Raw genomic sequence first — 27057 nt, 5'->3', positions numbered from 1 at the left:
AAAACAGCAAAAGGCGGATGCACTGACTCAAGATCAGCTCCATGATTCCTCTTTGACGCTTTTCATTTCACCATATGACGCTCAACTGATTTCGGATCAGCTGATGCCTGTAGTTCGCCACTGGATGTAGGAGCTAGAAGCGAAAGGATTCGAAGCAAGTGTAGACGTAGACGGTTTTCATTTACACTGGTGTGTTTTGAAGGTGCCAGCCATAAATTGGAATAGTAGGCTTCATAAACATTTTTCATAACTTTAGCCGATTGGGCTAAATCCGAAGGCAATCTGGAGGAAGCGGGAGTTCCGAAGATATGCACTCAGCATGGATTTTATGTAATTCCTACAGTATGTGAAGAGATGATGGCTCCAGAGAAAGAACAGAAAGGGACCAGTCGTGTGATATTGGTCAAGAAAGTAATAATGCGGGATGGGAATGTGGTAAGTACGAACGCGCGCTTTTGACACCTCGACCTTATCGTTCGTGGTGTCATCGCTAGCTTCTCCCATAACGTTAATCTTATTGCTTATCACGTTAGCTGGCCTCCTCCTCCTCCCCTCCATCTCATACAGACAGACGGCAGAAATGTTAATGGCTGTGTCAGGCCTATAATTTGGCAGATGTGCCGTTACACTACAAACGTCAATGTAAATGTTGTCGTATGTTGGCTTGCTTTGCTCCATAACTGTTATTTATTTTGTCAGAGAGCAGCCTTAACGTTAGCTAGCTTGACAGGTGAACTACGGTGAGCTGCGTATTTGTGGACAACGCTAGCAAATGACGTTTGGCTAAAGAAAGATTTTCTTAAGCAGAATAGATTGATCATAAAGCTAACCAGATGAATGACCAAACGTATCTTTGATTAGGCTCGATGTTATCGTGACAACATTTAGATGAGCTCATCTCTAACATCAGCGATGAGCCCGCTACACTCTCCGTGTATTACATAACTTGAGTAAGGCAAGCTGGCAGCTTCCAGGCCGCTGAGCACAATCTGTTCACAGGGAGACTATCGGCATCACTTATTCATGTCGCACGGTCTCTAACGTTATTTCGTAATCTTTAAACGGTGTTTCCTTGAGGGTATACCTTAATACCGAAATTATTCAGTGTAAGGGGAGTGTTTTGAAATTAAATTTACCAAACCAAATGGATGGAAAGCCGCCTTCATAATATAGCCTACCATAACAGGCTGACTGTACAGTAGATAGCAGTGAGATATGGCATAGTGGTGCCTATATATTATTTTATGGTTCTCTGTTTACTTTATGGTTCCCTTGTAATCCATTCTAGATAGAGTTGTTTGCTTATCAGAAATTGCAGATAAATGGAAGTATCTAATAGCAGTTGTAGTAAACAGTAGCAGTTATTACTACTAATAAACGGTGGCTCAAGGCAAGTGTCCAATGTGTGGATGAAAAACAGTTTTGACTTGGGGAGATGCACACTATGTGTATGCTAAACACAGGCATGGGTTTCTTGAGTAGGAATAACATGCTTTTTGACCTTTAGAATGAATCTTTACAAACATAAATCTGCAGAACATCAGTATAATGAATTACCTTTCAATGAATATTGAGTTCACATTGTGTTGTGTTGTGTTCATGCTAGGCACAGCCAGGCATTGGGAAAGCCAGTGTTGGCCATGCTGTGGTGGTCATCTTCCTGGAGTTCTTTGCCTGGGGACTACTAACAACCCCCATGCTGACGGTAAGTGAATACACCATGAATTGTAACCGTGCTTTGATTGGCATTTCTCTGCTGGAATACGACAATTTTGGGTAACCCTTTGGTCTTTCAGACTATTGCCAAGTTTGTGCAGGAATTTTACACATGGAAGTAGATTTAACGATTGATAGATAACTGGTTGTTGTTATAACTATTTGTTCAGCTATACTTATATAATATTGAAACATGCAAAGAGATTTCATTTTGCCTTGTTTGTTATTTTTGAGCTACCAGTATGTCATGTGTAAAGCCTGCCAAAATGTGTTTTTTTCTTCAAACACACACACACACACACACACACACACACACACACACACACACACAGAGTTCCCATTGCTTTTCCGCACAGCATGGTGATTTGCGTCATGTTTTGTGTTGCAGGTTTTGCGGGAGACGTTTCCACATCACACATTTCTGATGAATGGTCTCATTCAGGGAGTAAAGGTGAGATTGGGGATTTTGAATTTCATCCTAGCGTGTCTGACATTGACAGCTCCCCCGGGCTGTAGGGTAATGGTTTCCTACATGACTCCAGCTTTGTGTGGATGCCTGGATGCCTTCAATCCGTCTCCTGATTTGTGTCTGAACGATGCCTTGCTGCATCTACAGTATTCTAAGCACTCTTTGATCTTATGCTGTTGTGACACGGCTCGATATTTGTGAATGGGTCAGTACTGTTTGAGTGATGTGAGTCATTGTCCTCCTCCCACATAGGCTTTGGATGTTCAGTTCTCTATCTTTGAACTTGGTATGCATGTCTTTGTGAAACTGTAAGTGAATGATCAACTGCTCTATGAGAACTGTGGGCACCTTCTGTTGTGTGTGCGCATATGTTGGGTAACACTGTGCTGTATGAAGAAAATATTCTGAATAAACCTTATGTTCATTTATTAATTCGGCAGACATCTGTAAACTTGTATAGGAACTTGTATCAGACCTCAGAAGGGTGAGGCGTGTCTCTAGTCTAGTCTAGTTTGTTGTAATATAAGACATCATGTGACTTTCTCTGGAATGTAATGCCACTTCCTCCTCTTGGACTCATCAGCTCCTTAGTGACGCATATCTGTAGCTGTCCCTATGTACCTTGTACCTAGTACCTAGTATCTAGTACCTTGAGTTGAATGACTCTCCTCTCTCCCCGTCCTCAGGGTCTTCTGTCCTTCATGTGCGCTCCTCTGATTGGCGCCCTGTCAGATGTGTGGGGTCGGAGGTCGTTCCTGCTGGTGACGGTGTTTTTCACCTGCGCCCCTATTCCTCTCATGAGGCTCAGCCCGTGGTAAGCCTGACTCTCCGCTCTCAGTCAGCCAGTAGCAGCTGGACTTTGTTGGTGTGGGTCAAGCACTCAACCGTGGGTAGATGCACACGTGGTAGCAATTTTGTTTACATAACATCTTCATCTGACTTCACCTTGACGTGACCTTGGTGCTCTAGCAGTTGAATTATTGTCATTGGGTCATTCTGTGTCAGTCCTCAGATGTTGTTCAAACCATGTCTATAACTGGAATGGGTCGCAAAACTAATTTCTATTCTGAGTACCTGACATTAGTTCAGTTTGACAAACTAAAAGAAAACCATATTATCTTGGAAGCCCTGTAAGATGGAAGACGAACAGGTTTTCAGTATGACAGAACCATTATAAATTTGCTCATTGGTTTTCTATAAGGCCCTAGATTTGGCAAAGATGCATAGAGTTCAATTTGTTCATCATTTTTCTTTAAATACAATGATTTATTAATGTTGAGTTAATGTTCAGTTCTCTACATATACTGGACATGAAGATAATAAGGATGAAACAAGGGAAGAATGCATTTCCTTGTCATTTTCAAGACTAAAATGGTATCTGGGGCAGCTAGTAGGAACTGGAAAATCTATGTGGAAGCACCCTAATCAATATTTTGTGAACAAAGTGTCAATGTTATACCATAGATAATTAGATGGAGTTCCTCAGGAACAAGACAGATTGAGTTCCTCTGGAGTAGGAATGAAGAAGTTGATGTGTAACAGCATTATTAGCTAGAAGTATTTATCCATAAAGGGAACATGGTACTACACGGAGAGTCGGCTAACGAAATATTACATTACATTACATTACATTTGGCGGACACTTTTTAACCAAAGCGACTTACAACGTGGTAAAAAAAACATTTAAGTTTCTAAGAACAAATCTAACAACACATTTTACAACAATAAACAACAACCACAATAAGTGCATCAATTAGTGGAAAAATAAATAGAATACGGAACTATTACCATATAGATTAGGGTTCCCAGTAGCTACCCCAAATGTCAGTTCATCTTATGAAAATTACCATAAGACAAAACAAGAATAATTTCTTCTTGTTCCTATGCTGCTGATACCTCAAATATTGGCAGAAATGAATAAAATGCTGTATTTGCAAACAGAATACTGATTGATGTACTGAACTGAAAAATAGTTTATAATACCCTCAATATCACTCTTTTTTTGTCCTGAATCTTGGGCATTATATGAAATCAATGGTTATGCTGTACAAACTTTTAATGGTCCAGCATCTGAACTTTGGGCTGGCTAGACACTTTTTGAAATACTTTTTGAAGGCATTTTTAGAGAGTAAAAAAATCAAAGGGCATATAAAATGTGAAAACTTTAGAATTGAACAAAAATATTTGACAGGTGTTGCAATGGAGACCTAAACATTACGTAGACAAACGTTGAGCAAAAAAATCTTGAGACAGTGCAGCAACCAATTCCCTTGATTCCATCTGATCTGAATACAGAATGAAGAACACACAGATGTAGAATTACAAGCAACCTGAGAGATGGCCTAGTGGGAGTTGTCCTCCAGCCTGATTTAAAGCCCTATGGATACTGTTAGCCTTGTGTTGATACATAGTAACTGCGCTTGATTTGATGGGAACGTGCTTGACTTACCCCCCCAGGTGGTACTTTGCCATGATCTCTGTGTCGGGGGCTTTCGCTGTCACCTTTTCAGTCATCTTTGCGTACGTGGCTGATGTCACAGAGGAGCGGGAGAGAAGCACAGCCTATGGACTGGTAAGGAGGTTATCCTTAGCATGACTAGAAGATAGATGTGGTAATATTTACAGCAAATAAGCATTATCAAAACAATAATTATGCTGTCTATAGCAGAAATGTGTTTGTTTGTAGTTAGGTGAAGACTCTGTAACCAGAAAAGACAACCAAATAAACTAGTTCAAATGTAATTATATGATCATACTGCATTTGTATACAATGTTTATATTTCATTTTTAAGTGTCAGTTATCATCAGAACCAATATATTGCGACACTCTTACTTCAAACATCTCCATTGAACCTCATTAGCTGCACATAATCAGTATCATCAGAAACTGTTGCTCCTCTGTTGCAAAAACTGTTGCTCCTCCTTGTCACCAGGTGTCTGCCACGTTCGCCGCCAGCCTCGTCACAAGCCCAGCCATCGGGGCGTACCTGTCAATGCGCTATGGCGACAACCTGGTGGTGCTGGTGGCCACACTCATCGCCCTGGCAGACATCTGCTTCATCATGCTGGCCGTGCCCGAGTCGCTCCCAGAGAAGATGCGTCTCAACACCTGGGGAGCACCCATCTCCTGGGAGCAGGCCGACCCGTTCGCTGTAAGTCAGAGATCTCTCTCTCTCTCTCTCTCTCTGTCTTTCTTTCTTTCTTTTTTTCTCTCTCTCTGCTTATCCATGTTGACGGAATTATTTGAATATAAAGGAGGAACAATATCCGTTTTTAAAAAAAACTACAGGTACACGTGGTCATAGCCTAACACAGACTGTGTTGTATGAGTGAACAGAGCTTTCTGTGGCCAGGCTTGAAATTCTCTTTTGCCCATTGATTCAGTTTTTGTTACATTAAGCCTACTTTAAACATTGCCTTCAGCAACACCTTTGTCAAACTTTACTGCTTTAAACCTGAATGCCTGTGTCACTAGCTGAGAACACAAATGTGAAAAAGTGTTATATCATATTTATCACATATGTTGAACAGGATGAAATAGCAAATTAGAAGCTTGGTGGTTTGGTCGTTTGTGGTACTAAGCTTCTGTATGTGGTTGACCCTGCAGTCTCTGAGGAAAGTGGGGAAGGACCCCACTGTTCTTATGATCTGCATCACTGTGTTCCTGTCCTACCTACCTGAGGCGGGCCAATACTCCAGCTTCTTCCTCTACCTGAGACAGGTGAGCCCTACTTCTTTGGGCTAGAATACCAATGTGTGTGTGTGTGTGTGTGTGTGCTTGCACGTGTGTGATGTCTTTTTAGAAGGTATGTAAATACATTTTAAAGAGGTTTGTACTGTAACACTAATTAATCTGAAATGATATATATCTACTGTATCTCTGAATTGAATTTCCCCTTGGAGATCCATAAAGTATCTATCTATCTATCTATCTATCTATCTACGTATCTATCTATATATCTATCTATCTATCTATCTATCTATCTAATGTTACTTGCATGAGTGACTGATGAGGCCAGGATCATATTTGTTTTGACAACATCTGTATATTTCCCATAAAGTATAATAGAAGTGCATTTCAAAACCCAGATAAGAAAAGAAAGTAACTCATTTAGGTGTGGTTCTCAATTTTATAATGAGGTATGACTAAGGCAGTTGGTGTGTTACGAGGGCTGCGGCTGTTGTAATGTTTATTGGTGGTGGTTGGGTCTGGTTGACGGCTGGGTGACTGCCTCCATCCACCACCCGTTAAGACCGAAGAGCCTGCTGCAGGGCTGCTGTCTGTCCTCAGATGTACTGTAGCTAAGACCAGTTGTGTGTGTGTGTGTGTGCGTGTGTGTGTGCGTGTGTGTGTGTGTGTGTGTGTGTGTGTGTGTGTGCGCGTATGTGTGTGTGTGTGTGTGTGTGTGTGTGTAGGGCTGTGGTGTGTGAATGCCCTCTAGGTGAATTAATCCCACATGATACTGAGGGAAATTATTCATTGAGATGATGTCATGTTATGGCATGGAGAAAGGGGCTGAATATTTCATAGTTTGTCTGTGTGTGGAGGAGATATTTCTGTTCTGCCGTTAGAGTGGTATTTTTTTTCCCCTCGCTCAGAGATTGTTGTTTCTTTCTGCCCTTCCCCCCACTATCTCTCTGCCTCAGTCTCTCTCCATCTCTCACTCACACTCTCTCCCTTGTTCTCTCTTTACCTCTCCCTCCTTCTTTCTCTCTCCATCTCTCTTGCTCTCCCCACCCTCAACCCTTCTTTCTCTTCCTCTACTCTTTCCTTCTCTCTCTCTCTTCTCTCTATCACTCCCCACGCTTCACTCTTCTCTCTTTTCTCTCACTCTTCCCACCTTCAACCCTTCTCTCTCCCTCTCTATCCTTCTCTCTCTCTCTCTCCTCTCTCTCTCCCTCTCTCCACCCTCCACCCTTCTCTCTCTCCCTCTCCTCTCTCTCTTTCTCTCTCCCCCTCTCCCCCTCTCTCGTTCTCACTTGACTGCGCCTGATGATATTCACTCCCTGCTCTTATGTCACTGCAGAGGTGATTTGGGGTTTGATGGGGCAGGGAGAGGGTAATGCAGTGTTTCTGTCTCTCCCCTGCTCACCTCATCACTCTTCGCCTCTCCTTACCTCTCCTCTGCAGGTCATAAACTTCACCCCCACCACGATAGCCGTGTTCATCGGAGTAGTGGGCATCCTCTCGATCGTGGCGCAGGTATTTATTTATGACGGGAGAAATCGCCCGCTCTTTCTTCACGTACATGCACTGAGTTGAAGTTAAAGTTGTGATTCTAAGCAAATCACAACAGGCCCTTAAAATATGCTTCTGAGGTATACACTTAATCTCGCACATTTTTATGATGAGGCTTCAAAGAGTGTTTTTAGATGTGGGGGGTGACGGAAAGAAGATGAAGACTTGAGTTCTTCAAATGATTGATTTTAAAGCTAGTTTTATCTGCCCATGGACTGGCACAGACCACTAAAAACTGAAATGTGCACAGTATTAAACCTCTGCCACTTTGTGAATTCTTCGGAGCAGCGGTTACAGTTCACCCATACTAATAATGTTGGCCCAGTCAGAGGAAATGTGAATAGTTGAGTGAGTCGTTAATGCTGCACTTGAGGGGGAACGTTATGACGACAATAAATTAAAAATGTACTTTTGTTAGAGCTAACAGTATTGGCAAACGTAATAGTATGCCAAGTTAAAATATATACGATTGCTAACAGCCAAAGGAAGAACTAATTATAGCAGTACAATTTTGCAATACTTGTACTTTGCAAAACTTATACTTGCACAAATAAGGGGGTATTAGATCTAACATGTAAGCAATACTTGTGACTGCATATGGTTAGCTAAATTCTTAATTATATCAGTAATGATGATGACAATGATGTAGTAAATAGCAGTAAGCTAACAGCTCATGGCCCAGGGCCTAAATGGTAATTGTTGATGTGATTTGTTGGTGATTTGTGCATGTAGACAAAACAGTGTATCTTGGTTTAAAAAACAGAGACCATCAACACACACTGGTCTAATATTAGGACTTATCTGGTTGTTATATAAGGGTGCATGTGGCTGTTGATGTGTGCTGATATGAACCTGTGGTAGAATAAACAGTATGTTGTTATTGTTGTGTGCTGATATGTGCCTGTGGTAGACTAAACGGTGTATGTGGTGGTTAATGTGCGGTGATTTGTGCTTGTGCTAGACTCTGGTGCTGACACTGCTGATGAGGACCATTGGGAACAAGAACACTGTGCTGCTGGGCCTCGGCTTCCAGGTTCTACAGCTGGCCTGGTACGGCTTTGGCTCCGAGCCCTGGTGAGTGTGTGTGTGTGTGTGTGTGTGTGTTTGTTCCTCTCAACTTCTGTGTCTCAGCTGTGTGCGCGTGTGTATGTGTGTGCGTTTTTCTGTATGTCTGTTAGCTGAGAGACCAGGTGTTTGTGTATCTCCTTTTTGTTTTGCTAAAAGGGTGTGTCTTTATGCTGTGAAACCTTTTGTGTTTGTTTGTCTTATCTATTTGCGCGCTAGCGTGTGTTTCATGTCTATATGTGTCTGTGTGTGTCCTGTCCATGTCTCTCTATGTTTCGTGTGCATGTGTGTGTACTGGTGTGTGTGTCATGTCTATGTGTCTGTATGTTTCATGTGCATGTGTGTGTTTGTGTGTGTCATGTCTACATGTGCCTGTATGTTTCGTGTGCATGTGTGTGTAACCTCTCTCTCCCCTGTGCTGGTCAGGATGATGTGGGCAGCGGGGGCGGTGGCAGCCATGTCCAGTATTACCTTCCCCGCGGTGAGCGCTCTGCTGTCCCGCAGTGCCGACCCTGACAAGCAAGGTGAGCCACTGGCCTCGCCCTCTCTCTCTCTCTCTCTCTCTCTCTTGTGCGCTCTCTCTCTCTCTCTCTCTCTTGTGCGCTCTCTCTCTCTCTCTCTCTCTTGTGTGCTCTCTCGCTCTCTCTCTCTCCCCCTTTTCTCACTTCTCACCATGTATTTCTTCTCTCTCTCCTCTTTTTTTTCACTCTCTTATTCCCTTCATTAATTTCGCTCTCTGTCTCCCCTCTGCCCCCCCCAGGCTTGGCGCAGGGCATGATCACTGGCATCCGAGGGTTGTGTAACGGCCTGGGTCCTGCCCTCTACGGCCTCATCTTCTTCATGTTTAACGTGGAGCTGAACGGCATCGGGCCCATTGAGCCGGAGTACCCCATTGCTCCAATCGTGCCCCCTGAGGTAGGGATCCACAGCTGCTCAGCGCTAACGAATCGCTACTTTTTGGAGTTTTAACAAGCCACATTCCGAGATTCCGTTATCTAGCTGATGTATTCCAAGCTTGTAGATGACAATGAAATGTTATCAAATGAGCTTGTTCTGATGGAATAGAGTCAGTGACCTGGTATGGCACAATGGTGCACTGTCAATGTCATATTTTCTGATCTGTTTATCAGAAATGATCATAACAATTCTGTAGTTTTAGTGCAACTAACCAGGACTAGACGCAATCAAAATGTGATGTGCTGGTGTACAGTACATCTTTTGAATCTGTAGATGTACTGGTGTTTACTTACTTAACTCAAGTTTAAGATTAGTCAGATCTCAATGATTAAATAGGGCTTTTCTTTTTATCGCCAACTGTTTTGGAAATGAATAATGTTTTGAGGAAAATGTCTCAGAATTCTCTTCATCTTGAATATTTTCATCTTTAGTTAATCATCTATAACCAAATAACCAAATATCTATGGAGTGTGGACAACCCCCCCCAAAAAAACAGATAATCCATAAAATAATTGACAGATTAATCAACTCTGAAAATAATCGTTAGTTGCAGGCCTGGTCCTCAAGTTTGTGTGTGTACAGTATCTATTGATGTTTGTTTTCCTTTATAATCGAGAAAATAATTGACATTTTAATCGACTATGAAAATAATCGTTAGTTGCAGTGTGTGTTTTGATGTTTGTTTTCCTTGTTAATGGAGAAAATAAATGTCCGCTGAATCGACTATGAGAATAATCGTTTGTTGCAGCCCTAGTTCTCACATGTGTGTCCCCCCCCCCCTCTTCCTCACAGAGGAGCATCATCCCCGGGCCGCCCTTCCTGCTGGGCGCGTGCACGGTGGTGGTGGCCTTCCTGGTGGCCATGTTCATCCCCGAGCGCAGCGCCGAGGCCGACGTGGCGCTGTGCCACACGCGCAAGACCAGCACCAGCTCCATCTCCAGCGGCGGCGGCGGCAGCGCCTGCGCCGAGATGCCCGAGGCCCACATCAACGCGCAGCTGCCCGGCAGCGAGGACGACCTGGACTTCGAGCCGCTGCTGCAGGACAGCAAAGTGTGACGGTGTCTCGCGCCTCTCCTCTCCTGGCTCTTGACCTCCCCTGTGTGTGACCTCGTGATTCCAACACCTTCCCCCGTGCCTGCGGTGGTGGGGGGGTGTGTGTTGTGTGAGGAGGGCCACGCCTGGTTTTTTTTTTTGTTGTGAGACTCTTTCCTTACCTTTCTTGAAGAAAGAGGGGACAGGACCAATTTTTTTGCCACACTACAAGCGAACTACCAGTGTTCATCAATTACGAATTCCCTCACTCACATAGATATATACACACTGAGAGAGAAAGAGAGAGATTTTTCTCCGTGTGATTTTAACGTGTTGTTACTTCTGTTTTGTTGATGCAAGGGAAGATGTTGTGGGGACCTGATTCTCAAGCACTGTTCCGTCTGCGTCGTTCCGAGAATTTCGTCTCTGCAATATCCAGGGAGTTGGCTTGAGGGCTGGTTCCAAATGCAAATGGTGGATTCCAGACAGATGGCACCCCTGTCGTTTTGAAAATACAACCGTGGGAATGTGTGATTTTAAGTAGCCATAACAGAAGAATGGACCAGTGAGTCGGAATGTCCAGGGGCTACCCGGGTGCCAGTAGAATTGAATCGCATACAAATTAACACATCTTGAAGTTCCTCTACATATCCAGTAAGGTGTCCAAAATTGTGTGTTTTTCAATGTCGAAGGTTCAAGGTAGACATTTTGCACAAGTCTTGTTGAGATGATTTGGACCTGAACGTTACTGCTAATGTATGCCTCTATGTTTTATGACTGAGCTGTAGGTTTGAAATCCTAGTGGAGGACGCAGATTTTAACTTGACCATGGGGAGATCCGGGAGCATATCTATTGCCATGTATATGGTCGTTAGAGGCTGATATATGTGATCGAATCTCCCCTTGTTGCTGCTCTGCAGAAGAGGTCAGTTTTAGAGGGAAGTGACTTCCTGCAGCCAACTAGTGTGAGTACAGGGGCTGGTGAATTAGACGTGTACAGTACATTTACATTGTTAAGTTCTAGCCTATGCAGTACTGTTTATTATGATCTTACTTTCCATAACTTTTAGTTAATTTAATTTCGGAACTATATCTTGTACATAACATTTATATGCCACCTGCATGTAATGTAAGTTCATATTTATGTTGACGACATTAGCACTCTGATCTTTTACTTTTTATTCTATTGATAATTCTATTAATATTTTTACTCTTTTCGTCTCCTTTTGAGAAAAGGGACTTGTTTTTATATACTTTTATTGGAAGCATTTTTGGGGTTTCTGGTATTTATCGCAGAGGTTGGGGTCTTTTAACCAAAAAGCATCTTCACATCTCAAATGTGTGTGAGAGACTGCTTTACCAGCTACCTCAGGTTTGGAGGGCATTATCTGAGTACGACTACAATTTGCTTGCATAGCCATGGTCCATCTCTTTCTTTCTTTCTTTCCTCCTTTCTTTCTGTCTTTCTCTCTCTTTCTCTCCCTCCCTCTCTTTCTCTGGTATCAAACAAGAAAAGGGATCACTAACTGAAAAGACAGCTTGGTGAGACAGACCCAGATTGTAAATATAGAGTATATATTTCCCTTTGACTAGTCCTGCAGAAATTTGCCAGATGTTTATAGAGTGTAGTTAACACAGTATATTTGCCCCTGCCACATAGGGTATGGAAGACTTCACTGTCAATGTTGTGTGTCTCAGAAATGTCACGTCCCTTGTTTAAGGTATGCAGTGTTTCATGGTTGGGTGCAGATCTGTGGATGGGTGTGTTTGTGTGTGTGTGTGTGTATGTGTGTATGAATCTGTGTTTGTTACTTTTTACCCACACTAAAACAAACAAGCAGTAAAGACTGATTTGAGTGTATGTACCGATACACTAGAGGAATTACCACACACACACACAAACACATGCTCATACACACAATATGTTCAGAGCTTGATAATGTGCCCATATTGGCCTTGGGCAAGTGGCTTGCGATAAAAAATCACCATACCTGCAGTCCCTTACATAGTCTGCCACAAGAGATTCCACACAATGATGCCGCTGAGGCAGTTTTCCACCGTTAATGATTGCAGTTTATGTGTTTGTTTGTCTCTGTGTGTACGTGTCGCTGTGCGAGGGAGGAGGAGGAGAGAGAGAGAGTGATAGAGAGGCATAGAGAGAAAGAGAGTCTTATATGTGTATATTCTTCACAGCCTGTAACTCTAATATGAGATGTATCATAATGACAATGTAAATAAATGCAAGGCTCATTTAGATTGCACTGTATTGAAGATGACTTGAAGAAGAGGTATGTCCTGACAGCTATATTTTTTTGAGGAGATGACACCTGTGTGTGTGTGTTTCGTCGAAGTAGTGTCACAAGTGTTTTCCATGTGTGAAGGAGGCTGACGAGGTCTTGGTGTTGTTCGTATATGTGATTGTACAGATCGAAAGCCCACAAGAGTGATTGTCACCTTTAAAATGTGTTTGACAAGTGTGTTCAGCGTCTGTGGAAATCCTGGTGTTTTTTTTTTTTTGCACCTTTACATTTTTAGGTCATAACAGATGTGCCTAAAGAATGGCTGTCTCGTTTTTTTGCCACCAAACGAGAAGGGGGAAAATAACGCTGGGTGCTTTGAGCAGCTGTGGTTGCTCTATAATGACACCGCATTTACGATGTACACGGGCTATGTATTTATAATAAACTTGTCCTGTCTGTCAATCTTGTAAAGAGCTGAAATTACTAATAAAAGAACAGCCAAGAGAATGACTTGTTATGTCTGTTCATTGTACCCTGCAGTACCACGTTTTGACCACTGTGTGGAGATGTGGTTCTGTTTTTTTGTGTGTGTGTTGTTTTGTCCTCATTGAAGGAAGACAAGTATTTTTTTTTTTTTTTTTTAAAGATTGCAAGGATGGGTAAGCTTCACCCTTAAGGCTTGCTGTCACATCAGCCGCATGTGTCCAAACGGCAACCATTAGCAAGATTATTAGGTCATTTAACAAGGAAGCAGGAAAAGCAAACAAGCCAACCAAAAAATCTGAATGGCCATCAACGTCTCCCCACAGGAGCATGCTGATGGACCTGATACACAATGTTGACTGGGGTGTGTCTCCTCAGCCCTGACAGCAGAAGCATTAGAATGGGAAGAACAGAATATTGGAGGAAAAGAAGGAGAAAGATAAAGAGAGAAGAACACGAAACGGAATGACTGCAACGCAATGGAGTGAGAAAATGGAGGGTCTAGACTGGTAAGCAGTCTCTTCAGAGGGGAAAGACGCCTTTTGGGCAGACGCCTCACATCACCAACATAATCAAAGAGCTTCCGAGTGCATCTTTGTTTGTGAGATCGATGGATGTGTGAATGGCAGACGGATGTTCAAGAGGAAATTTGCGGCTGGTTAATATACAGCATAAAGTCACAGCCTGAAAGGAATTGGATCCAAACAAGAAGCAAAAAACAGCATGTGGTTAAAGAGGAGAGACAGCAGAGAGAACTAATGGTGTTAGGCTGTGGTTATCAGCGGAGGATCTGCAAGATCAAAATGAAACATGTGAAGGATGCGTTAGAGGCAGACATCATCAGTAGTCATTATCTGGTTCTCTGAGGATGAGGGATCTTACGACCATGTTCATAAACAGTTCAACTTTTAGACTTAACTGCCTTAGCTGTTCTCATCCTCACAAAGAGCTTTGGTCAAGCTTGCCGAATCTCTCTCTCTCTTTTCTCTCTTCTCTCTCTCTCTCTGTCTCTGTGTGTGTGTGTGTGTGTGTGTGTGTGTGTGTGTGTGTGTGTGTGTGAGTGTGAGTGTGAGTGTGAGTGTGAGTGTGAGTGTGTGTGTGTGTGTGTGTGTGTGTGTGTGTGAGTGTGTGTGTGTGTGTGTGTGAGAGAGAGTGTGTGTATGTGACCAAGGCGTCTTGGGAGCATTGTCAGATTTCTCCATCACCTCTAGGTGGCAGTGTTGGGCCTCTGGCCACAGCATCATCATCATCATCACCCTCCTCCCCCGCCTCCCCTCTGCCGTCCCTGAAGGCAGACGCCTGTGCTGCCGCTGCCGCTGCTGCAGCTCCTGCAGCTCCTACTGGCCCTGTCTGCTGAGGCGGAGCAGGCGAACCTAACCGTGGAGAGCCCCAGGGATTCCATTCCTCCTCACCCTCAGCTAAACGCCTGGACTAAATGGTTAGGTATGCCATTTTCAACAGTGCAACAAATAATTTTGCCTATGAGAAAAATAATAATAATAACATTCTTTAGGCACCACAGCATTGCACATCAGTTATTTTATTGATCCGGCCCTTCCACTACTCTCTGCTCAATTCGTTTTTGGTGCCTGTTTTTGGTCTAATTAGTTTGATTAGAGTAATGGCTTTGGGTACTTACCTTGAGTCACTTTCTGTTAGAAGTGTCTGCCTTATGGAGTAAGTGAGTTCCCACTAACAACCATTTCCCCTTGAGAAAATGCAGATACCCTTCAGATACTGTACCTTATTTTCAAGTAGTATATACTGAACTGCTGCTCAATTAAACTATATAGCTGCAGCTACCCTTAATCATATTTCCAGTTCCAGTATTGTCTGCTAAGCAACATAACCGTAACGTAACCATAACCGTGATAGCCTACTCCATTCTCAGTCTTAGATTCCTATTGTAATTCATAAGATACTGCTAAGAGTGGTTTCAATGTATCTATGGGTATTCTTATCTATGGCAGATCTGACTTGTTTTGACACTGTGCGACTTTACAAGGAGCAGGAATTTTGCTCTCTATCAATGTTGTGTACATTTTTTTTTTGTTTTTTTTTTCACTTTGTTACCTTCGCCTCATAAATATTAACGAGTTGGGGTTTTGCATAGCTCTGCAAGTGAGTGTCTCAGGGGGGAAGGGTGAATGGATTAAAGCGTGGGGCATGAATAGATTTTTATGCATCAAAGTGTCTGGCGGGTGTCTCCATTCTGGAGGTCAGATCAATTTGTTAGCGCGGTAACTGCCACGCGGGGTCTGGCTTCCGCCTGGGCGCTCCGAGCCGACTCGGATGTCCGTGCGCTACGCCGATCCTGCGCTTCTCGCTTTGATGATGCAATTAGGCGAGTGCCATTGCACCTGCATGGGGTCTCAGAAAATGGCACACCGCCGATCAAAAAAAAAAAAAAAACGTCCTCCCCCCGTGAGTGAGATTTCCACTCCGCTTGACAAGACCCCGGCATCCGCGGCACCACCCCACGCCTGTTTGGATTAATGCAGAGTGCCATGACGACTGCCGCCTGTGAAGTCATGGCGTGCCCGGCGAGAGCCTGAAGTCTGTGACCTGACAGATTTCCATTTGTACCTATTCTGCGCACCTGTTGCACGAAGGTGGACAGCAGGACACACGTCAAAGATATGTCAAAAACGCAAACGCAAAAGCCATTTTCCGCTCATTAATTTCGCCACCTATAGGTTTTTTTCCCCCTTTCCTTGATGTTGATTTCTGTCAGTTGTTTCCGGTTGCTCCGGGCGGATGCTTGACATGAAAGAGGCCTAAGAGCTTTAATTCATCGCTGCTGGAGGCTCACTGGGAGGCTGACATTTGAGTTGCTTAACTGGTGACTGTGAACAGGCGACGGCCTTTATTGTCAGGTGGCATCATGCCAGGCACCATGTTACGCCACACATCCTAAGTGCTTTTTTGAAAGCCTTAGGTTCTAGCCTTTGGCACCACACACACACACACACACACACACACACTGCTGTTTATCCGCTGGCGAAGAAACCCATGTGATGGCCACTGTGCCATTTAGGCCTGACAGGTAAGAGAGGAGAAAGTTTTTGTTGTTCTGAGGACTGTTGTCCTGAAGACACTTTGCCGTTTTAGCTCTTATACTTTGTGATGCCTTTTGTGGGATTCTATACATAGCTGCAAAGCTATTGGTATGCCAGAGAGGTAACGTGAACAGCGGAGTGCTAATTTCAATATTTGACACCCAGCTCACACATCCACTTCAAGGACCCCTCCACCCCCTCCACCCCCACCCTTTTGGTGTGTTTCGAATGATATCTTGCCAAAGAGAGATGTCCATTATGAGGCAGAGGTCTAGTTCTTGTGGCACATTTCCCTCTCTAATGAGAATACGTTCCTCTCTGGGAAATCAAGCACTTTCCCTCCGACTTTGCCCATGTTTTGACAGCTAATGGTCAGCTAATTGATGCCATGACAGATATGGATCGGAAGCCCATTTCCATTTCCATCATCTCTCACAAAAGCTCTACAGCATAATGTGGAAGCCCATGGAGAGAGCCATATGACCCCGGAGTCATCGCATGCTTTTAGACGACCCACACAAAATCCCTTCCCCCGGAATGAAGAGCACATGTGCCGATGACAAAGATGGCGCAAAATAGCTGTAGGTGCCATTTAGTATTATTTGTGAAGGTCTGATGTTGTAACACCTTACAGGTGTTTGCATGGAGTCACTGTCTGATAGATGTCTACTTCAAGCAGATTACCAAATTTTGACATTTCTGTGAAAAAATGACATCAAAGTGGGATTGTAGTATAGACACATGCGCCAAATTAGGATCTGACAGATTGGTGCTGTCTGACTTGCTACTGGAACTATTCCAAAGAGACTTAATGACTTTTAACTTTGTTTGGGAAGTTGAAACTTGTCATCCTCTAGCGGTCTATCTTCACAAGCTTGACATCGTCATTCACACCTGCTGTGCTGGCCATGAGTTTAATTTTTGATCCCACATCATTCTCACAGATACACACTTCACTGAATGTTACAGAAATAGAGTGAGACTGAGAGCTGTTTTGCACAAAAAACTCCACCTTTTCCCCATATAGGCTAATAGGTTATACAGTTAGGCTGGTAAGTTGTTGAACCCAAGTTAAAGTTAACTTAAAAGCCCCCCTTCTCTGCACGTGCCTGAAAAAGAGGAATATAAACATCTTTTGGGAATTGATCTTAATGCCTAAAGTAATAAAATGAGGAAATATCCAACCTTGCCTTGACGTGGTCCTAAGGGAACACAAGCATAGGAGATTGCTGGAGTTAAGTGCAAGAAAATCTTTGGTGCATGTCTTTGAAGAAAACCAAATGTATGGATTGTAAGCTTTTATTAATTTATCAAAAGTTTTTTTTTTTTTTTTTTTTTAGCTCAGAACAGATCTGTAAATGTCACATCTTTGTTTCTTGGGGAAATGTTCAATCTCCTGGCATTTGTGACGAGACCACGTGAGAATATACTGACACTTACTTATTATCCTGACCTGACATATCCAGACCCTGTTGAAAGTGCCTCTTACATGCTGTGGCCTTTGTGTTTGAAATCCAGTCAAAACCCTGAACAATGTACACATCAACAACCCTCCATTTTCATCAGTGCTAAGTCTGTGTTGATGTGTCCAGTCTGGATTGTGGTGATTTCCAACCAATTCCTGGTCACCAAGCTGAATTGATGTCACGCAAAAAAAGGAATCAAATGAATCTCTCGGAGAGCTTGGTTCTTTATCGGTGCAATCATGAGCCAGATGCCAGTGGAGACAGGGAGGACTAAATGCCAAGATGTTGACCCTTCCTGCAAATCTAGTCATCGGAGATCAATTTAGCACACACTTAACCCACACCGTGTCCCACAATGGCTTGTAAGATAAATATAATGCTCATCAAGCACTCAATGAAAAAAATGATTGTTTGCTCAAGGCCCCTATTCTTTCAGTCGAGCCGCCTGTCTTCCGAGCGAAAGGCTGATTTTAAGGCCGACCTTTAGTATCCCTGTGGAAAATGAGCTGGGCTTGTTGGGTGAGAAGTGACCTTTTCAGGGCTGAAAATAGCCCTGTCAGCACTGTGTCCACGTCTCAACGGTGGGAAAGAAAGACAGAGGGAAGTGTGTGTGTGTGTGTGTGTGTGTGTGTGTGTGTGTGTGTGTATGTGTGTGTGAACGTGTGTGCCTGAGTCATGGAATCTGTGTGTGCGTGCAAGACTGTGTGCGTGTGTGTAAGTGTGAGAGAGAGAGACAGTGCGTGTGTGAGCACATATGTCTCCCCACCCTCCATTGCAACAGTAGAGCTCTTTCCATCTCCCTGCGGCATCACAATCTTGCAGCGCTCTCTCGCTCTCATACACACAGCCGTCGGGCTCTAAAACCCTCCTTTATTAAGTGAAAAGCTTTTTGTCATTTACCGTCTGCTCCGGATGGGGAGCCGGCTCTTGTTTGCGCTTGAGGTAACGCTTTCGCTGAGTCACCCGGCCGCAGGGGATGAAGGGGGGGGGGGGGGGGGGTATAGCGGTGTGATGTGGCACAGTGCTGTGAGGCTTCGCGCGGCTAAAGAGTCAGTCTGAACGGCGAAGCGGGCAGCCTTAATTGCTCTCTCAGGTGAGGCTGCAAACAGCTTCTTCCATGGCAGTAATTAGTGTCCAGGGACTGCCTTTGCATGATGGCACCCCCCCCCCCACACACACACACCCCCGGAAAGAAAACTGGAGATGCTAATTGTGGATACAACAAGCTAGAGACAGGCAGGGCCAAACTGAAGATGCTAGACTCCCACTGAGGCTGTTGCAACAATAGACATAGCAGGAGACTGATGGATTGGCAGTTTTCCTTTTTTCAAAATGTCAGAGAACTTCATTCGATACTTTCAAGGCTTTTAAGGGGGTTTTTTTTGTTTGTTTGTTTGTGGACTGCAAGTTGCTTCACGTAAAAACATTTTATCAGAGAGAGTTATGACTCTCTTCAAAGACAGGACGGTGAAATAAAAACAGATACATGGTTTGTCGCTGCAGCTTCTCTCACAACTTCTTCGACCCACCTCTCCCTGCACAGAACTGTTTGTAGCTTTTGAAGGCTTACAACTCATCTGTCGCCAGCATCTGTCTCTTCCTCGATCCTCAATCTGTATCTGATGTTTCGTGATTGCACCACTTCAAGGGCCCCTCCCCTCGCTCGGATACAAACACAAGCACAGAGACACACTCGTAATATGATGTGTGATATTTTTAGAATCATTGTCCCCTCAAAGCGATGGTGACAAGCAACAAATGCATTTGAAGTGGCGTCTCCTGTTTGCTCTGGTGTAAGAGCACTGAGTCGGTATAATGCAGGGGTTGTTTCTTCCCATCCACGCTGTCCAGTGTCATTGTCATTCTGATGCTGACTGTAGCCTACGTTTGGATGCCGGCCCAGAAAGTCAGAGGGTGGGTGTCTCCAGGAGACTTCATTAATGCCTACTGCATCTTCCCACTACCACCACCCGACTCCCTCTGCTGCCAATACCCAACAGTCCCTTACTGTGCCTCTGATAATGATGGCTCTGTGAGTTTTTGCTTCTCCCGTGGCAAAAACAGGAAGTTAAAGTAAGAGATAATGTGTTGTCCACCGGTAATGTGTTTTCCTCTGCTTTCACATCAGGGTCCTGTTTACCCAATGGGGGATTATTATTATTTTCCGATAATGGCTAGCAGACAATGCTTTATCCTGCTTATTATCTAACTACTTGTCAAAACAGGAAAATACCATTTTCTGTTCGAAAGAAAAGTTGACTTGCACTTAGAAAGTTGCAGATGTTGCATAACTAGACCTATGCATTTCTGTTTTTCCATTGTGATAAATGAATGGACTACCTATGAAATTATATGAAAGATGTGATTGAAAAGCACAACACTTGTTGTCATAGGCAGGTAACATTTATTTTGTTTTGCAGCAGTCATTATCAAACTCTTGAATGTTGGGAAAGTTCTGTTTATGTTAATGGCACTTTCTACAAAGTTCTGAAGAGCCATATGATAATAAGCTTGAAGATCATTCTGACTTTAGAACAACAGCTAAACTGTTGTTAGCTGTGCAAGAGCAAATGCTGCTTTAAGGGAATGTATTAATGCGCTTGGAGAAATATTAATATGCTAATGTGTGTAGGGAGAACAGTGCGATACTTGCCAGAACAATCTAGAATCCCCTGGTCAAATAGTGCTGGGATTAGAAATATTGTGCCATGCAGCAGGGAACAAAATTGCAAGGTGGTTAAAGATTGAGCCAATTTTTGTGTCTGTCCTCTGACAAATCATGCTGAGAGAAGGCATCCTCTGCATAGCCGAACCTCATTGTGGTGGTACGATTAATCTTAGTGTACACACTCCGCAGTTTATCAGTGTTTTGGGGGTCATTTCTTATCTTGTAAGACTCCGCATTGAATCACAAGGGCATATTGAGGACGACTGGACCCTTGCCGACAGTTCCATAATTCAAACCGCTGGGGGGATGTGGGAGGAGACCTTCATGTGTATTAAACATGTCTATATGCTTTTCTTCTCTGTTGTGAACAAGGTTTTTTTTTCCATCGGCATACTCTGTCTGCCAAGTGGAAACTATATTTTCTACAAACACGATTACGGAGTGGTGATAAATAGCCATGAGCAATAATCATGAAAGCTGTGGACGCAAAATGAAACATAATATTCGAGCATGTAGGCTAATATTAGAACATGTCTTCTTTCATTACTTCAAGAAGTCATACAAAAAGGCCATAACTTATGATGCATGTGTTATTAAGCTTCTGCTGAGAGATGTATGTTTAAGTCATGTGGAATAGATGTACCGGTTGTTTAAATGCAGGTTGTTTATCTGTCTGGCATTTCAGGCTGTTGCACATTCAACAAGTGTCTCCCTCAGGACAACTTTGAGGTCATCAGCCACAAGTCATGTGGTGCTGCTGAGGGTTTAAAATCGCAGTAGGTGCCTAACTGTTGGATTATACCAGCCACAATTCCTGAAGTTTCCTTCAAGGAGACCCTGGCACACGAGGAGACGTGTGTTTTATTTGTCCCTTATCCTTTGTCAGTGTACTTGTTCATACAAAAAAAATGTTTATCTAGTGTTTGTCTTGTCATGACATCTGTTCAGAAATGAATGTCAAACTTTCAACCTTTCTTCTGTCGCATTTTCAATCACCAGCACGAGGCAGAGAGAGTGAGCGAGAAGTCAAGCGGATCTGGAAAAAAAGACAAGTAAGATGTAAATTGCAGAAACAGTCCATGAACATTTCTTGTTATTTTCTGAAATTCAAATCAGTCTCTTCTTCGCTCGAGGCCACACATTTGCTGGGATCACCAAATATCTTTTTCTTACCATTTCGAAGCGCTCTCTCACAATGTCTTTTCTCTTACAAGGAGCGTGGAAGTCAGACAGAGGAATATAAAGCGGATGGATAACCTTGAATAAGCAGACGGCTCACCGTTCCCTCTGTACCTTGGACATGAATGCCTTGTCTGAGACCTCAGCTGTCAGGCTACCATGCTAATAGAATGAGTCTCTCTAGCGCCTCAACTGTTGAGGCAATGTGACCCCTGGACAGGGATGAGAACGTATCCCTCTCTCTGACTCTGGTGCTGACTCATTGTTGGTTTTTTGCTTGTCAGTTTATCAGAACGGAATCCTTTAGTATGCATAGTGTGCCAAAAAGACAGATTCAACACTGACTTATCATGAATGAAAGAATCTAAATATCTTCCTCCCGAATACCCTCACAAACGGGGGTGTGAAATACTGACAAAAAAAATCCTAAATATTTTCTGGGATTTTCTCAATGACAACAATGATATTTTGCAACCTAAAAGTCTATTATTATATTTCTGTGGTAATTGTCTTGTGCATGAAAATAGAGCTCTGAGCGGGACAGACTTTTCAGTCCTGCATTCGCCTGCTCCCATGACATTCTGTCCCGCTCCCACTCCCACAATAATATATCATTTTTAGTCCCACTCCTGCCCGCATCTGCAACATTAGGTCCCACTCCCGCCCGCAAAAGCCTGCAGGATATGCAGGAGGGATATTCAGTTTTGCATTCCATCTCACAAAAGGAGCACTTGACACACACAAACTTAAAAAGACTGCCCAATGTCTGATTTTAAGTTTCTTGGTGGTGAATGTAGGCTATAGGCTTCTGTAGCACACTTGCTGGCATCCATTCTGTATGAAGACATTAACATCTGAAGCAGCCTAGTGGTGCCCTCTTCCTCTGTCATGCTTTCGATTTCGAGTTTCAACAGCGGAGCAGCAGGAAAGAACGACAATATTCATCAGTTAGGCTCCTTTAATGCTGCCTAACACAATATCCAGCTCAATTATAATTATTACCTCCGCCTACAAGGAGGTTATGTTTTCATCAGGGTTTGTTTGTTTGTTTGTCTCTTTGTTTGTTTATTTATTCGCAAGATAGCTCAAAAAGTTATGGATGGATTTTGCTGAAATTTTCAGGGAAGGTCTGAAATGACCCAAGGAAGAAGCAATTACATTTTGGGAGTGATTCGTGATATTTAATTTGTGGATGTACAGTGAATCACCTGCCTCTTCTTCCAAGTTCAACCTGATGCTGAAATAGGATTGCAGTGTCAGCTACTGCTGAAGCTACTGAATTTGATCCACCTACATGTGGTTCGTTTATCCATTTTGACTTAGGCGGACCTGATAAAGAGTGTTTTTGGTCAACCTAAATACAGAAAGTGAACAAATGGGCTACTGACTGTCCTTGCGTTGGGTCAATTGCTGGGCATTTAAAATATATACGTTAAAAAAAAAAACACATAAATTAATTCAATACATAAATATTATCGGCCCCGAGGTGTGGCCAGGAAAATGGAAAATGTCCTGTATGCCAGTCCACCGAAAGTAAGACAACCATAAATATCAATATCAATGATTCCACCCAACACATGCTTTATAGATTTTAAAATGCACTGAAGAGAGATAAATATAGTGTTGTTTTTAGGTGTAGAACATTTAATTATGTTTTCAACTACTTTTGCTGCTTATTTTCTGCTGTCCTATGGGATAAATATAGACTTCCACTCTGGTAGAGATGTCTGGATTCCGACTCTCATTACTCCCCCCTGGGAGAAAACTAATTAGTGGAGTGCGTCATACTGTTTGATTACCTATTACATATAATTACAAAAACAATCAATTCAGAGGTAACAGGTAGTCCCAATTACATACATTTTCAGTGTGCTGTATGCAGGAAAGAAAATAACTAGAAACTGAACATAATCACCTGGGATGTGGTTTGAAAATAGATTTTAGATTAAAATAATGACTGACTTCTGAGGTGAAAGCCATACATTTTGACTCAAAATTTTTTTTTTCTTTTTTTTTGAGTGGAGTGGGTGAGAGTTATTCTGGTGATTTTTCAAAGCCTTCTTTAAAAAGGTAGACTGCACATGACCTGCAGTGCAGACACTGATCAAAAACAACTGGACCACTTGGTTGTGTACTCAGATAGCTCACGTTCAGCCACAGCATTCGTAAAGAGCGAGTGTGCTGCAGCAGCCGTCTCCTTGGGTGGATCATTATGTTAATATGCACAGCTCGCACTTACGCTCTAACTTACCAACCCGAAGACTCTCCAAGGCCTGAGCACCTGGGCTGAAATGTAACTGCTAGTGACACAAATCATCTCAAATCAGCTCAATTCTCAAATGAAGCGATAAGCGCGGTGGCGGACCAGTCCTTTCAGCATGAGGCGTGTTTCTAACCATTTTTCAGCTTCACATCTCAACAATATATCCCCTAAAAACGGCAAAGAATAGCATGAATTATGCATGGATTCTTATAACTCCATTAGTTTTATATATTCAACTTTTAGCCAGACACCCATGAAATTATGCGGTTTAATGTAGCTTTGAAAGAGTATTTATCATGTTCAGATCATGGGGCGATAGAATTTACCAGGTGGGGTTTTTTTTCACAGTGAGATAAGCTCATGGGAGTGCATTTTGTGCTAAATGGATCCACAAAAGGTCAGAGAATATGAAATTCCACCACTGGCATTTGAGTATCACCATAATTAAATGCTGTAGGAGAGGCTTATCACTTTTTTGCACGAGACAGGCTTTTCTTTCACTCATGGGGGGAAAACTGATTTCAAGAAAACACCACAGAATCGTTTTTAGTTTTGTTGAACTGTCCATTCCAGCAAGTGCGATAAATCTGTGCCTGGACATGCACATGGGCATACAGTACGTGACTGCCTTTTCTATGCAAATCAGACATGGTAAAGGCACTGTATACAAACACAACAGCTTTTTCGTCCTCTTTTTGCATTTTAATGTTTTTTTTTTGTCGTTTGAGGAGATAAACGAAGCTTTGCCAGTAAACTGCTGATACAACAGATGTTGAGTATTAAGACCACTGGCTGTGATAGAAGGAAAAACAGGAATCTGCTGCGATGGGAAATCTATTTCACCCTTGCGTCACCAGAGGCTCACACATCACACAACCACTGATGCTAATTAAGGGTAATTGCATGTCTGTGTAAACGTCTGTTCCTGCCCTGGCTCATCATTAATCATAATTCTGCCTCTAACAAAGACCCACAGGACACATTTTTGTGACCAGTCATCATGACAACTTCCTGCCCCTGTGCTTGACCCATCCAACATGGGAACACGACAGAGTCACTGGAGTGCCCGACTGAGACCACCCATTAACCCGTGGGAGAGAAAACCGCTCACAGAGGTTCCACCACACACTGTGAATGACAGTCAGATCAATCCAAGTCCAGTCCATCCCTGCTAATGTACCACAACCTGATTACTTGGCATAGTCATCTCACCATTGCTCCATGACTTCACAAGTTTCCAGAAATTCCATACATGGGGGGTGGTGGTATACAATTAATTAATTTATGTGTACATTTACATAAATTGATTGTACACATACCCCCCCCCCCACACAAACACACGAGTACACCCCCTCTACACCCCATTATCCACCCTTCCCCCAACACACACACACACACACACACACACACCCATCGGCCACACACACACAGCATGCGCCCTCCATGCCCCCCCCCCCCCCCCCCCACACACACACACAGGTACGACATCCCACACACACCATTACCCTTCCCCCTACCACACATATACACCATACAACCCCCCCCCCCCCCCCCCCACACACACACATAGTGTGCTCAGAGCTCAGAGACAGTTGATATAACTACCATTTTATTTTGATAATCCACAATTCCAAATGCAAAGACGTATGCACCAAGAATGAACCAAATCGATCAACTTGATTTCAAGGAAAACTATTTATGTGATTTCCCTTTGCATAGATATTATCAGAGTGACATGCTGCATGAGGATTGGGACAGAGCTGTAATTGGGAGACCTACCTGTCTATTTCTGGTATGATGCAAATCATTAGCCTGGTTGTAAACCAGACTCTGGAATCTTTCAGATTGGCCTGGCCACAAATAATGTTATGACCCAACTCGAGGGGAGGCACCAAGCGTGCATTTGAACATCTCACATACACGCAATTGGATAACAGTACGACCAATGTTTACTCTGACTGATTCCGGACTTTGTCGCAATTGGATAACACTACGACCAATGTGTACTGAGTTTGAACGATGCAGCGTTGTCGTCATCAGTTTAGCTCGCCTTTGGCCTGCCTATATCAGATACACCGATTTGATTGTTACCCCTGATGGTTGGGGTAAACGTAACATGCATCATTGCTCGTGGCCAGAGTATCTTGCAGACACAATTCAAATTGTATTCTTGCGAGAACTCTGGATTTCCAGGGTTAGCAAATCTTTAGGATATCCATGTTTTTATCATTCTGAGCCAGCTGGTTGTTGGTCATGAGAGAGGTATGGCAGGGTCTGAGAATATCCCTGATATTCAGCACCCTTGGGAAGATCTTCATTGCAATCCCTACCTTAGACTTAACTGACATGGATGTGCAAGACTCAGAATAGAGCAACTGCCAAATGTAACTTGGCGCAAAAGGAGATGGAAACAAAACAGTTCTTTGATTTAGGGGATCCTGGCTGAAACTAAAAACTGTAAATCTGAAATACACTGAATAGAGACTGCTACAGTATGTTGTGCTTAACCCTCTATGGTACGCATTATGATCTGGGGGGGTTAGATTTTTTTTGTAATGTTTTTCCTGCTTAGAAATAGTCACTTTAACAAAATTAATGAAGATTTTTTTAAAAATATTTTTTATTTTGTTTTTATAAAAATGTTGCCTCTAGGCAACATTGTACCATAATGGAAAACATTAAACTATGTATGTTTTCTTATACAAAAGAATATGGCATATTTGTTTAGAACATATTTTTATATAGCCAGAGACATAGAAAGCAGAATTATGTAGTTTTTACACCATAATATTATCTATTTCTTGCAAAAAAGTATCATATCATTTTCACCCGTTGCCCACAGGCAACATTGTACCACTGTGGAACACTATCATAATCAAACTATAATATGTTCAAATCATCATGTATATTATTTTAAATGACTATTTATTGAAATTACAAGTAGAAAAAAGCATTACAATGAGTAAAAAACACCCTCCAACCCCTAAATTATAAAAAGTATGGCCTACTGTGATTCCATTACGGTACAATGTTGCCTGTGGGCAACATACAGATTTTTGCTATTTTCTAAAATATACATTATTTTATGTACAAAAAAATGATTGAAAATACATCTATGCTTGTCAATGAAGGCTGTACATTTTCTTGAAGGATGCAAAATTGAGGGAAATTAGTGAAATTCACACTTTTCTCGGGTGAAAATATGACACCCAGCCAAACGT

The 27057-nt window shown here is 42.8% G+C and overlaps 1 protein-coding gene across 1 annotated transcript; it reads left to right on the top strand.

Moving 5' to 3' along the window:
* Positions 1 to 99: 99 nt before the first annotated feature.
* On the top strand, positions 100 to 13225 carry mfsd14ba (major facilitator superfamily domain containing 14Ba). Its single transcript, XM_062527811.1, has 12 exons — positions 100 to 435; positions 1607 to 1705; positions 2105 to 2167; positions 2872 to 2999; positions 4643 to 4757; positions 5119 to 5337; positions 5793 to 5906; positions 7317 to 7388; positions 8386 to 8498; positions 8916 to 9013; positions 9250 to 9404; positions 10239 to 13225. The coding sequence occupies exons 1-12, from the start codon at positions 355 to 357 to the stop codon at positions 10500 to 10502; spliced, it is 1521 nt and encodes a 506-aa protein (XP_062383795.1). The 5' UTR covers positions 100 to 354; the 3' UTR covers positions 10503 to 13225.
* The last annotated feature ends 13832 nt before the right edge of the window (positions 13226 to 27057 follow it).

The sequence above is a fragment of the Sardina pilchardus genome, chromosome 23 (genome assembly GCF_963854185.1).
Source record: "Sardina pilchardus chromosome 23, fSarPil1.1, whole genome shotgun sequence".
Taxonomy (NCBI): domain Eukaryota; kingdom Metazoa; phylum Chordata; class Actinopteri; order Clupeiformes; family Clupeidae; genus Sardina; species Sardina pilchardus.
This window is presented reverse-complemented; position numbering and strand designations above follow the sequence as displayed.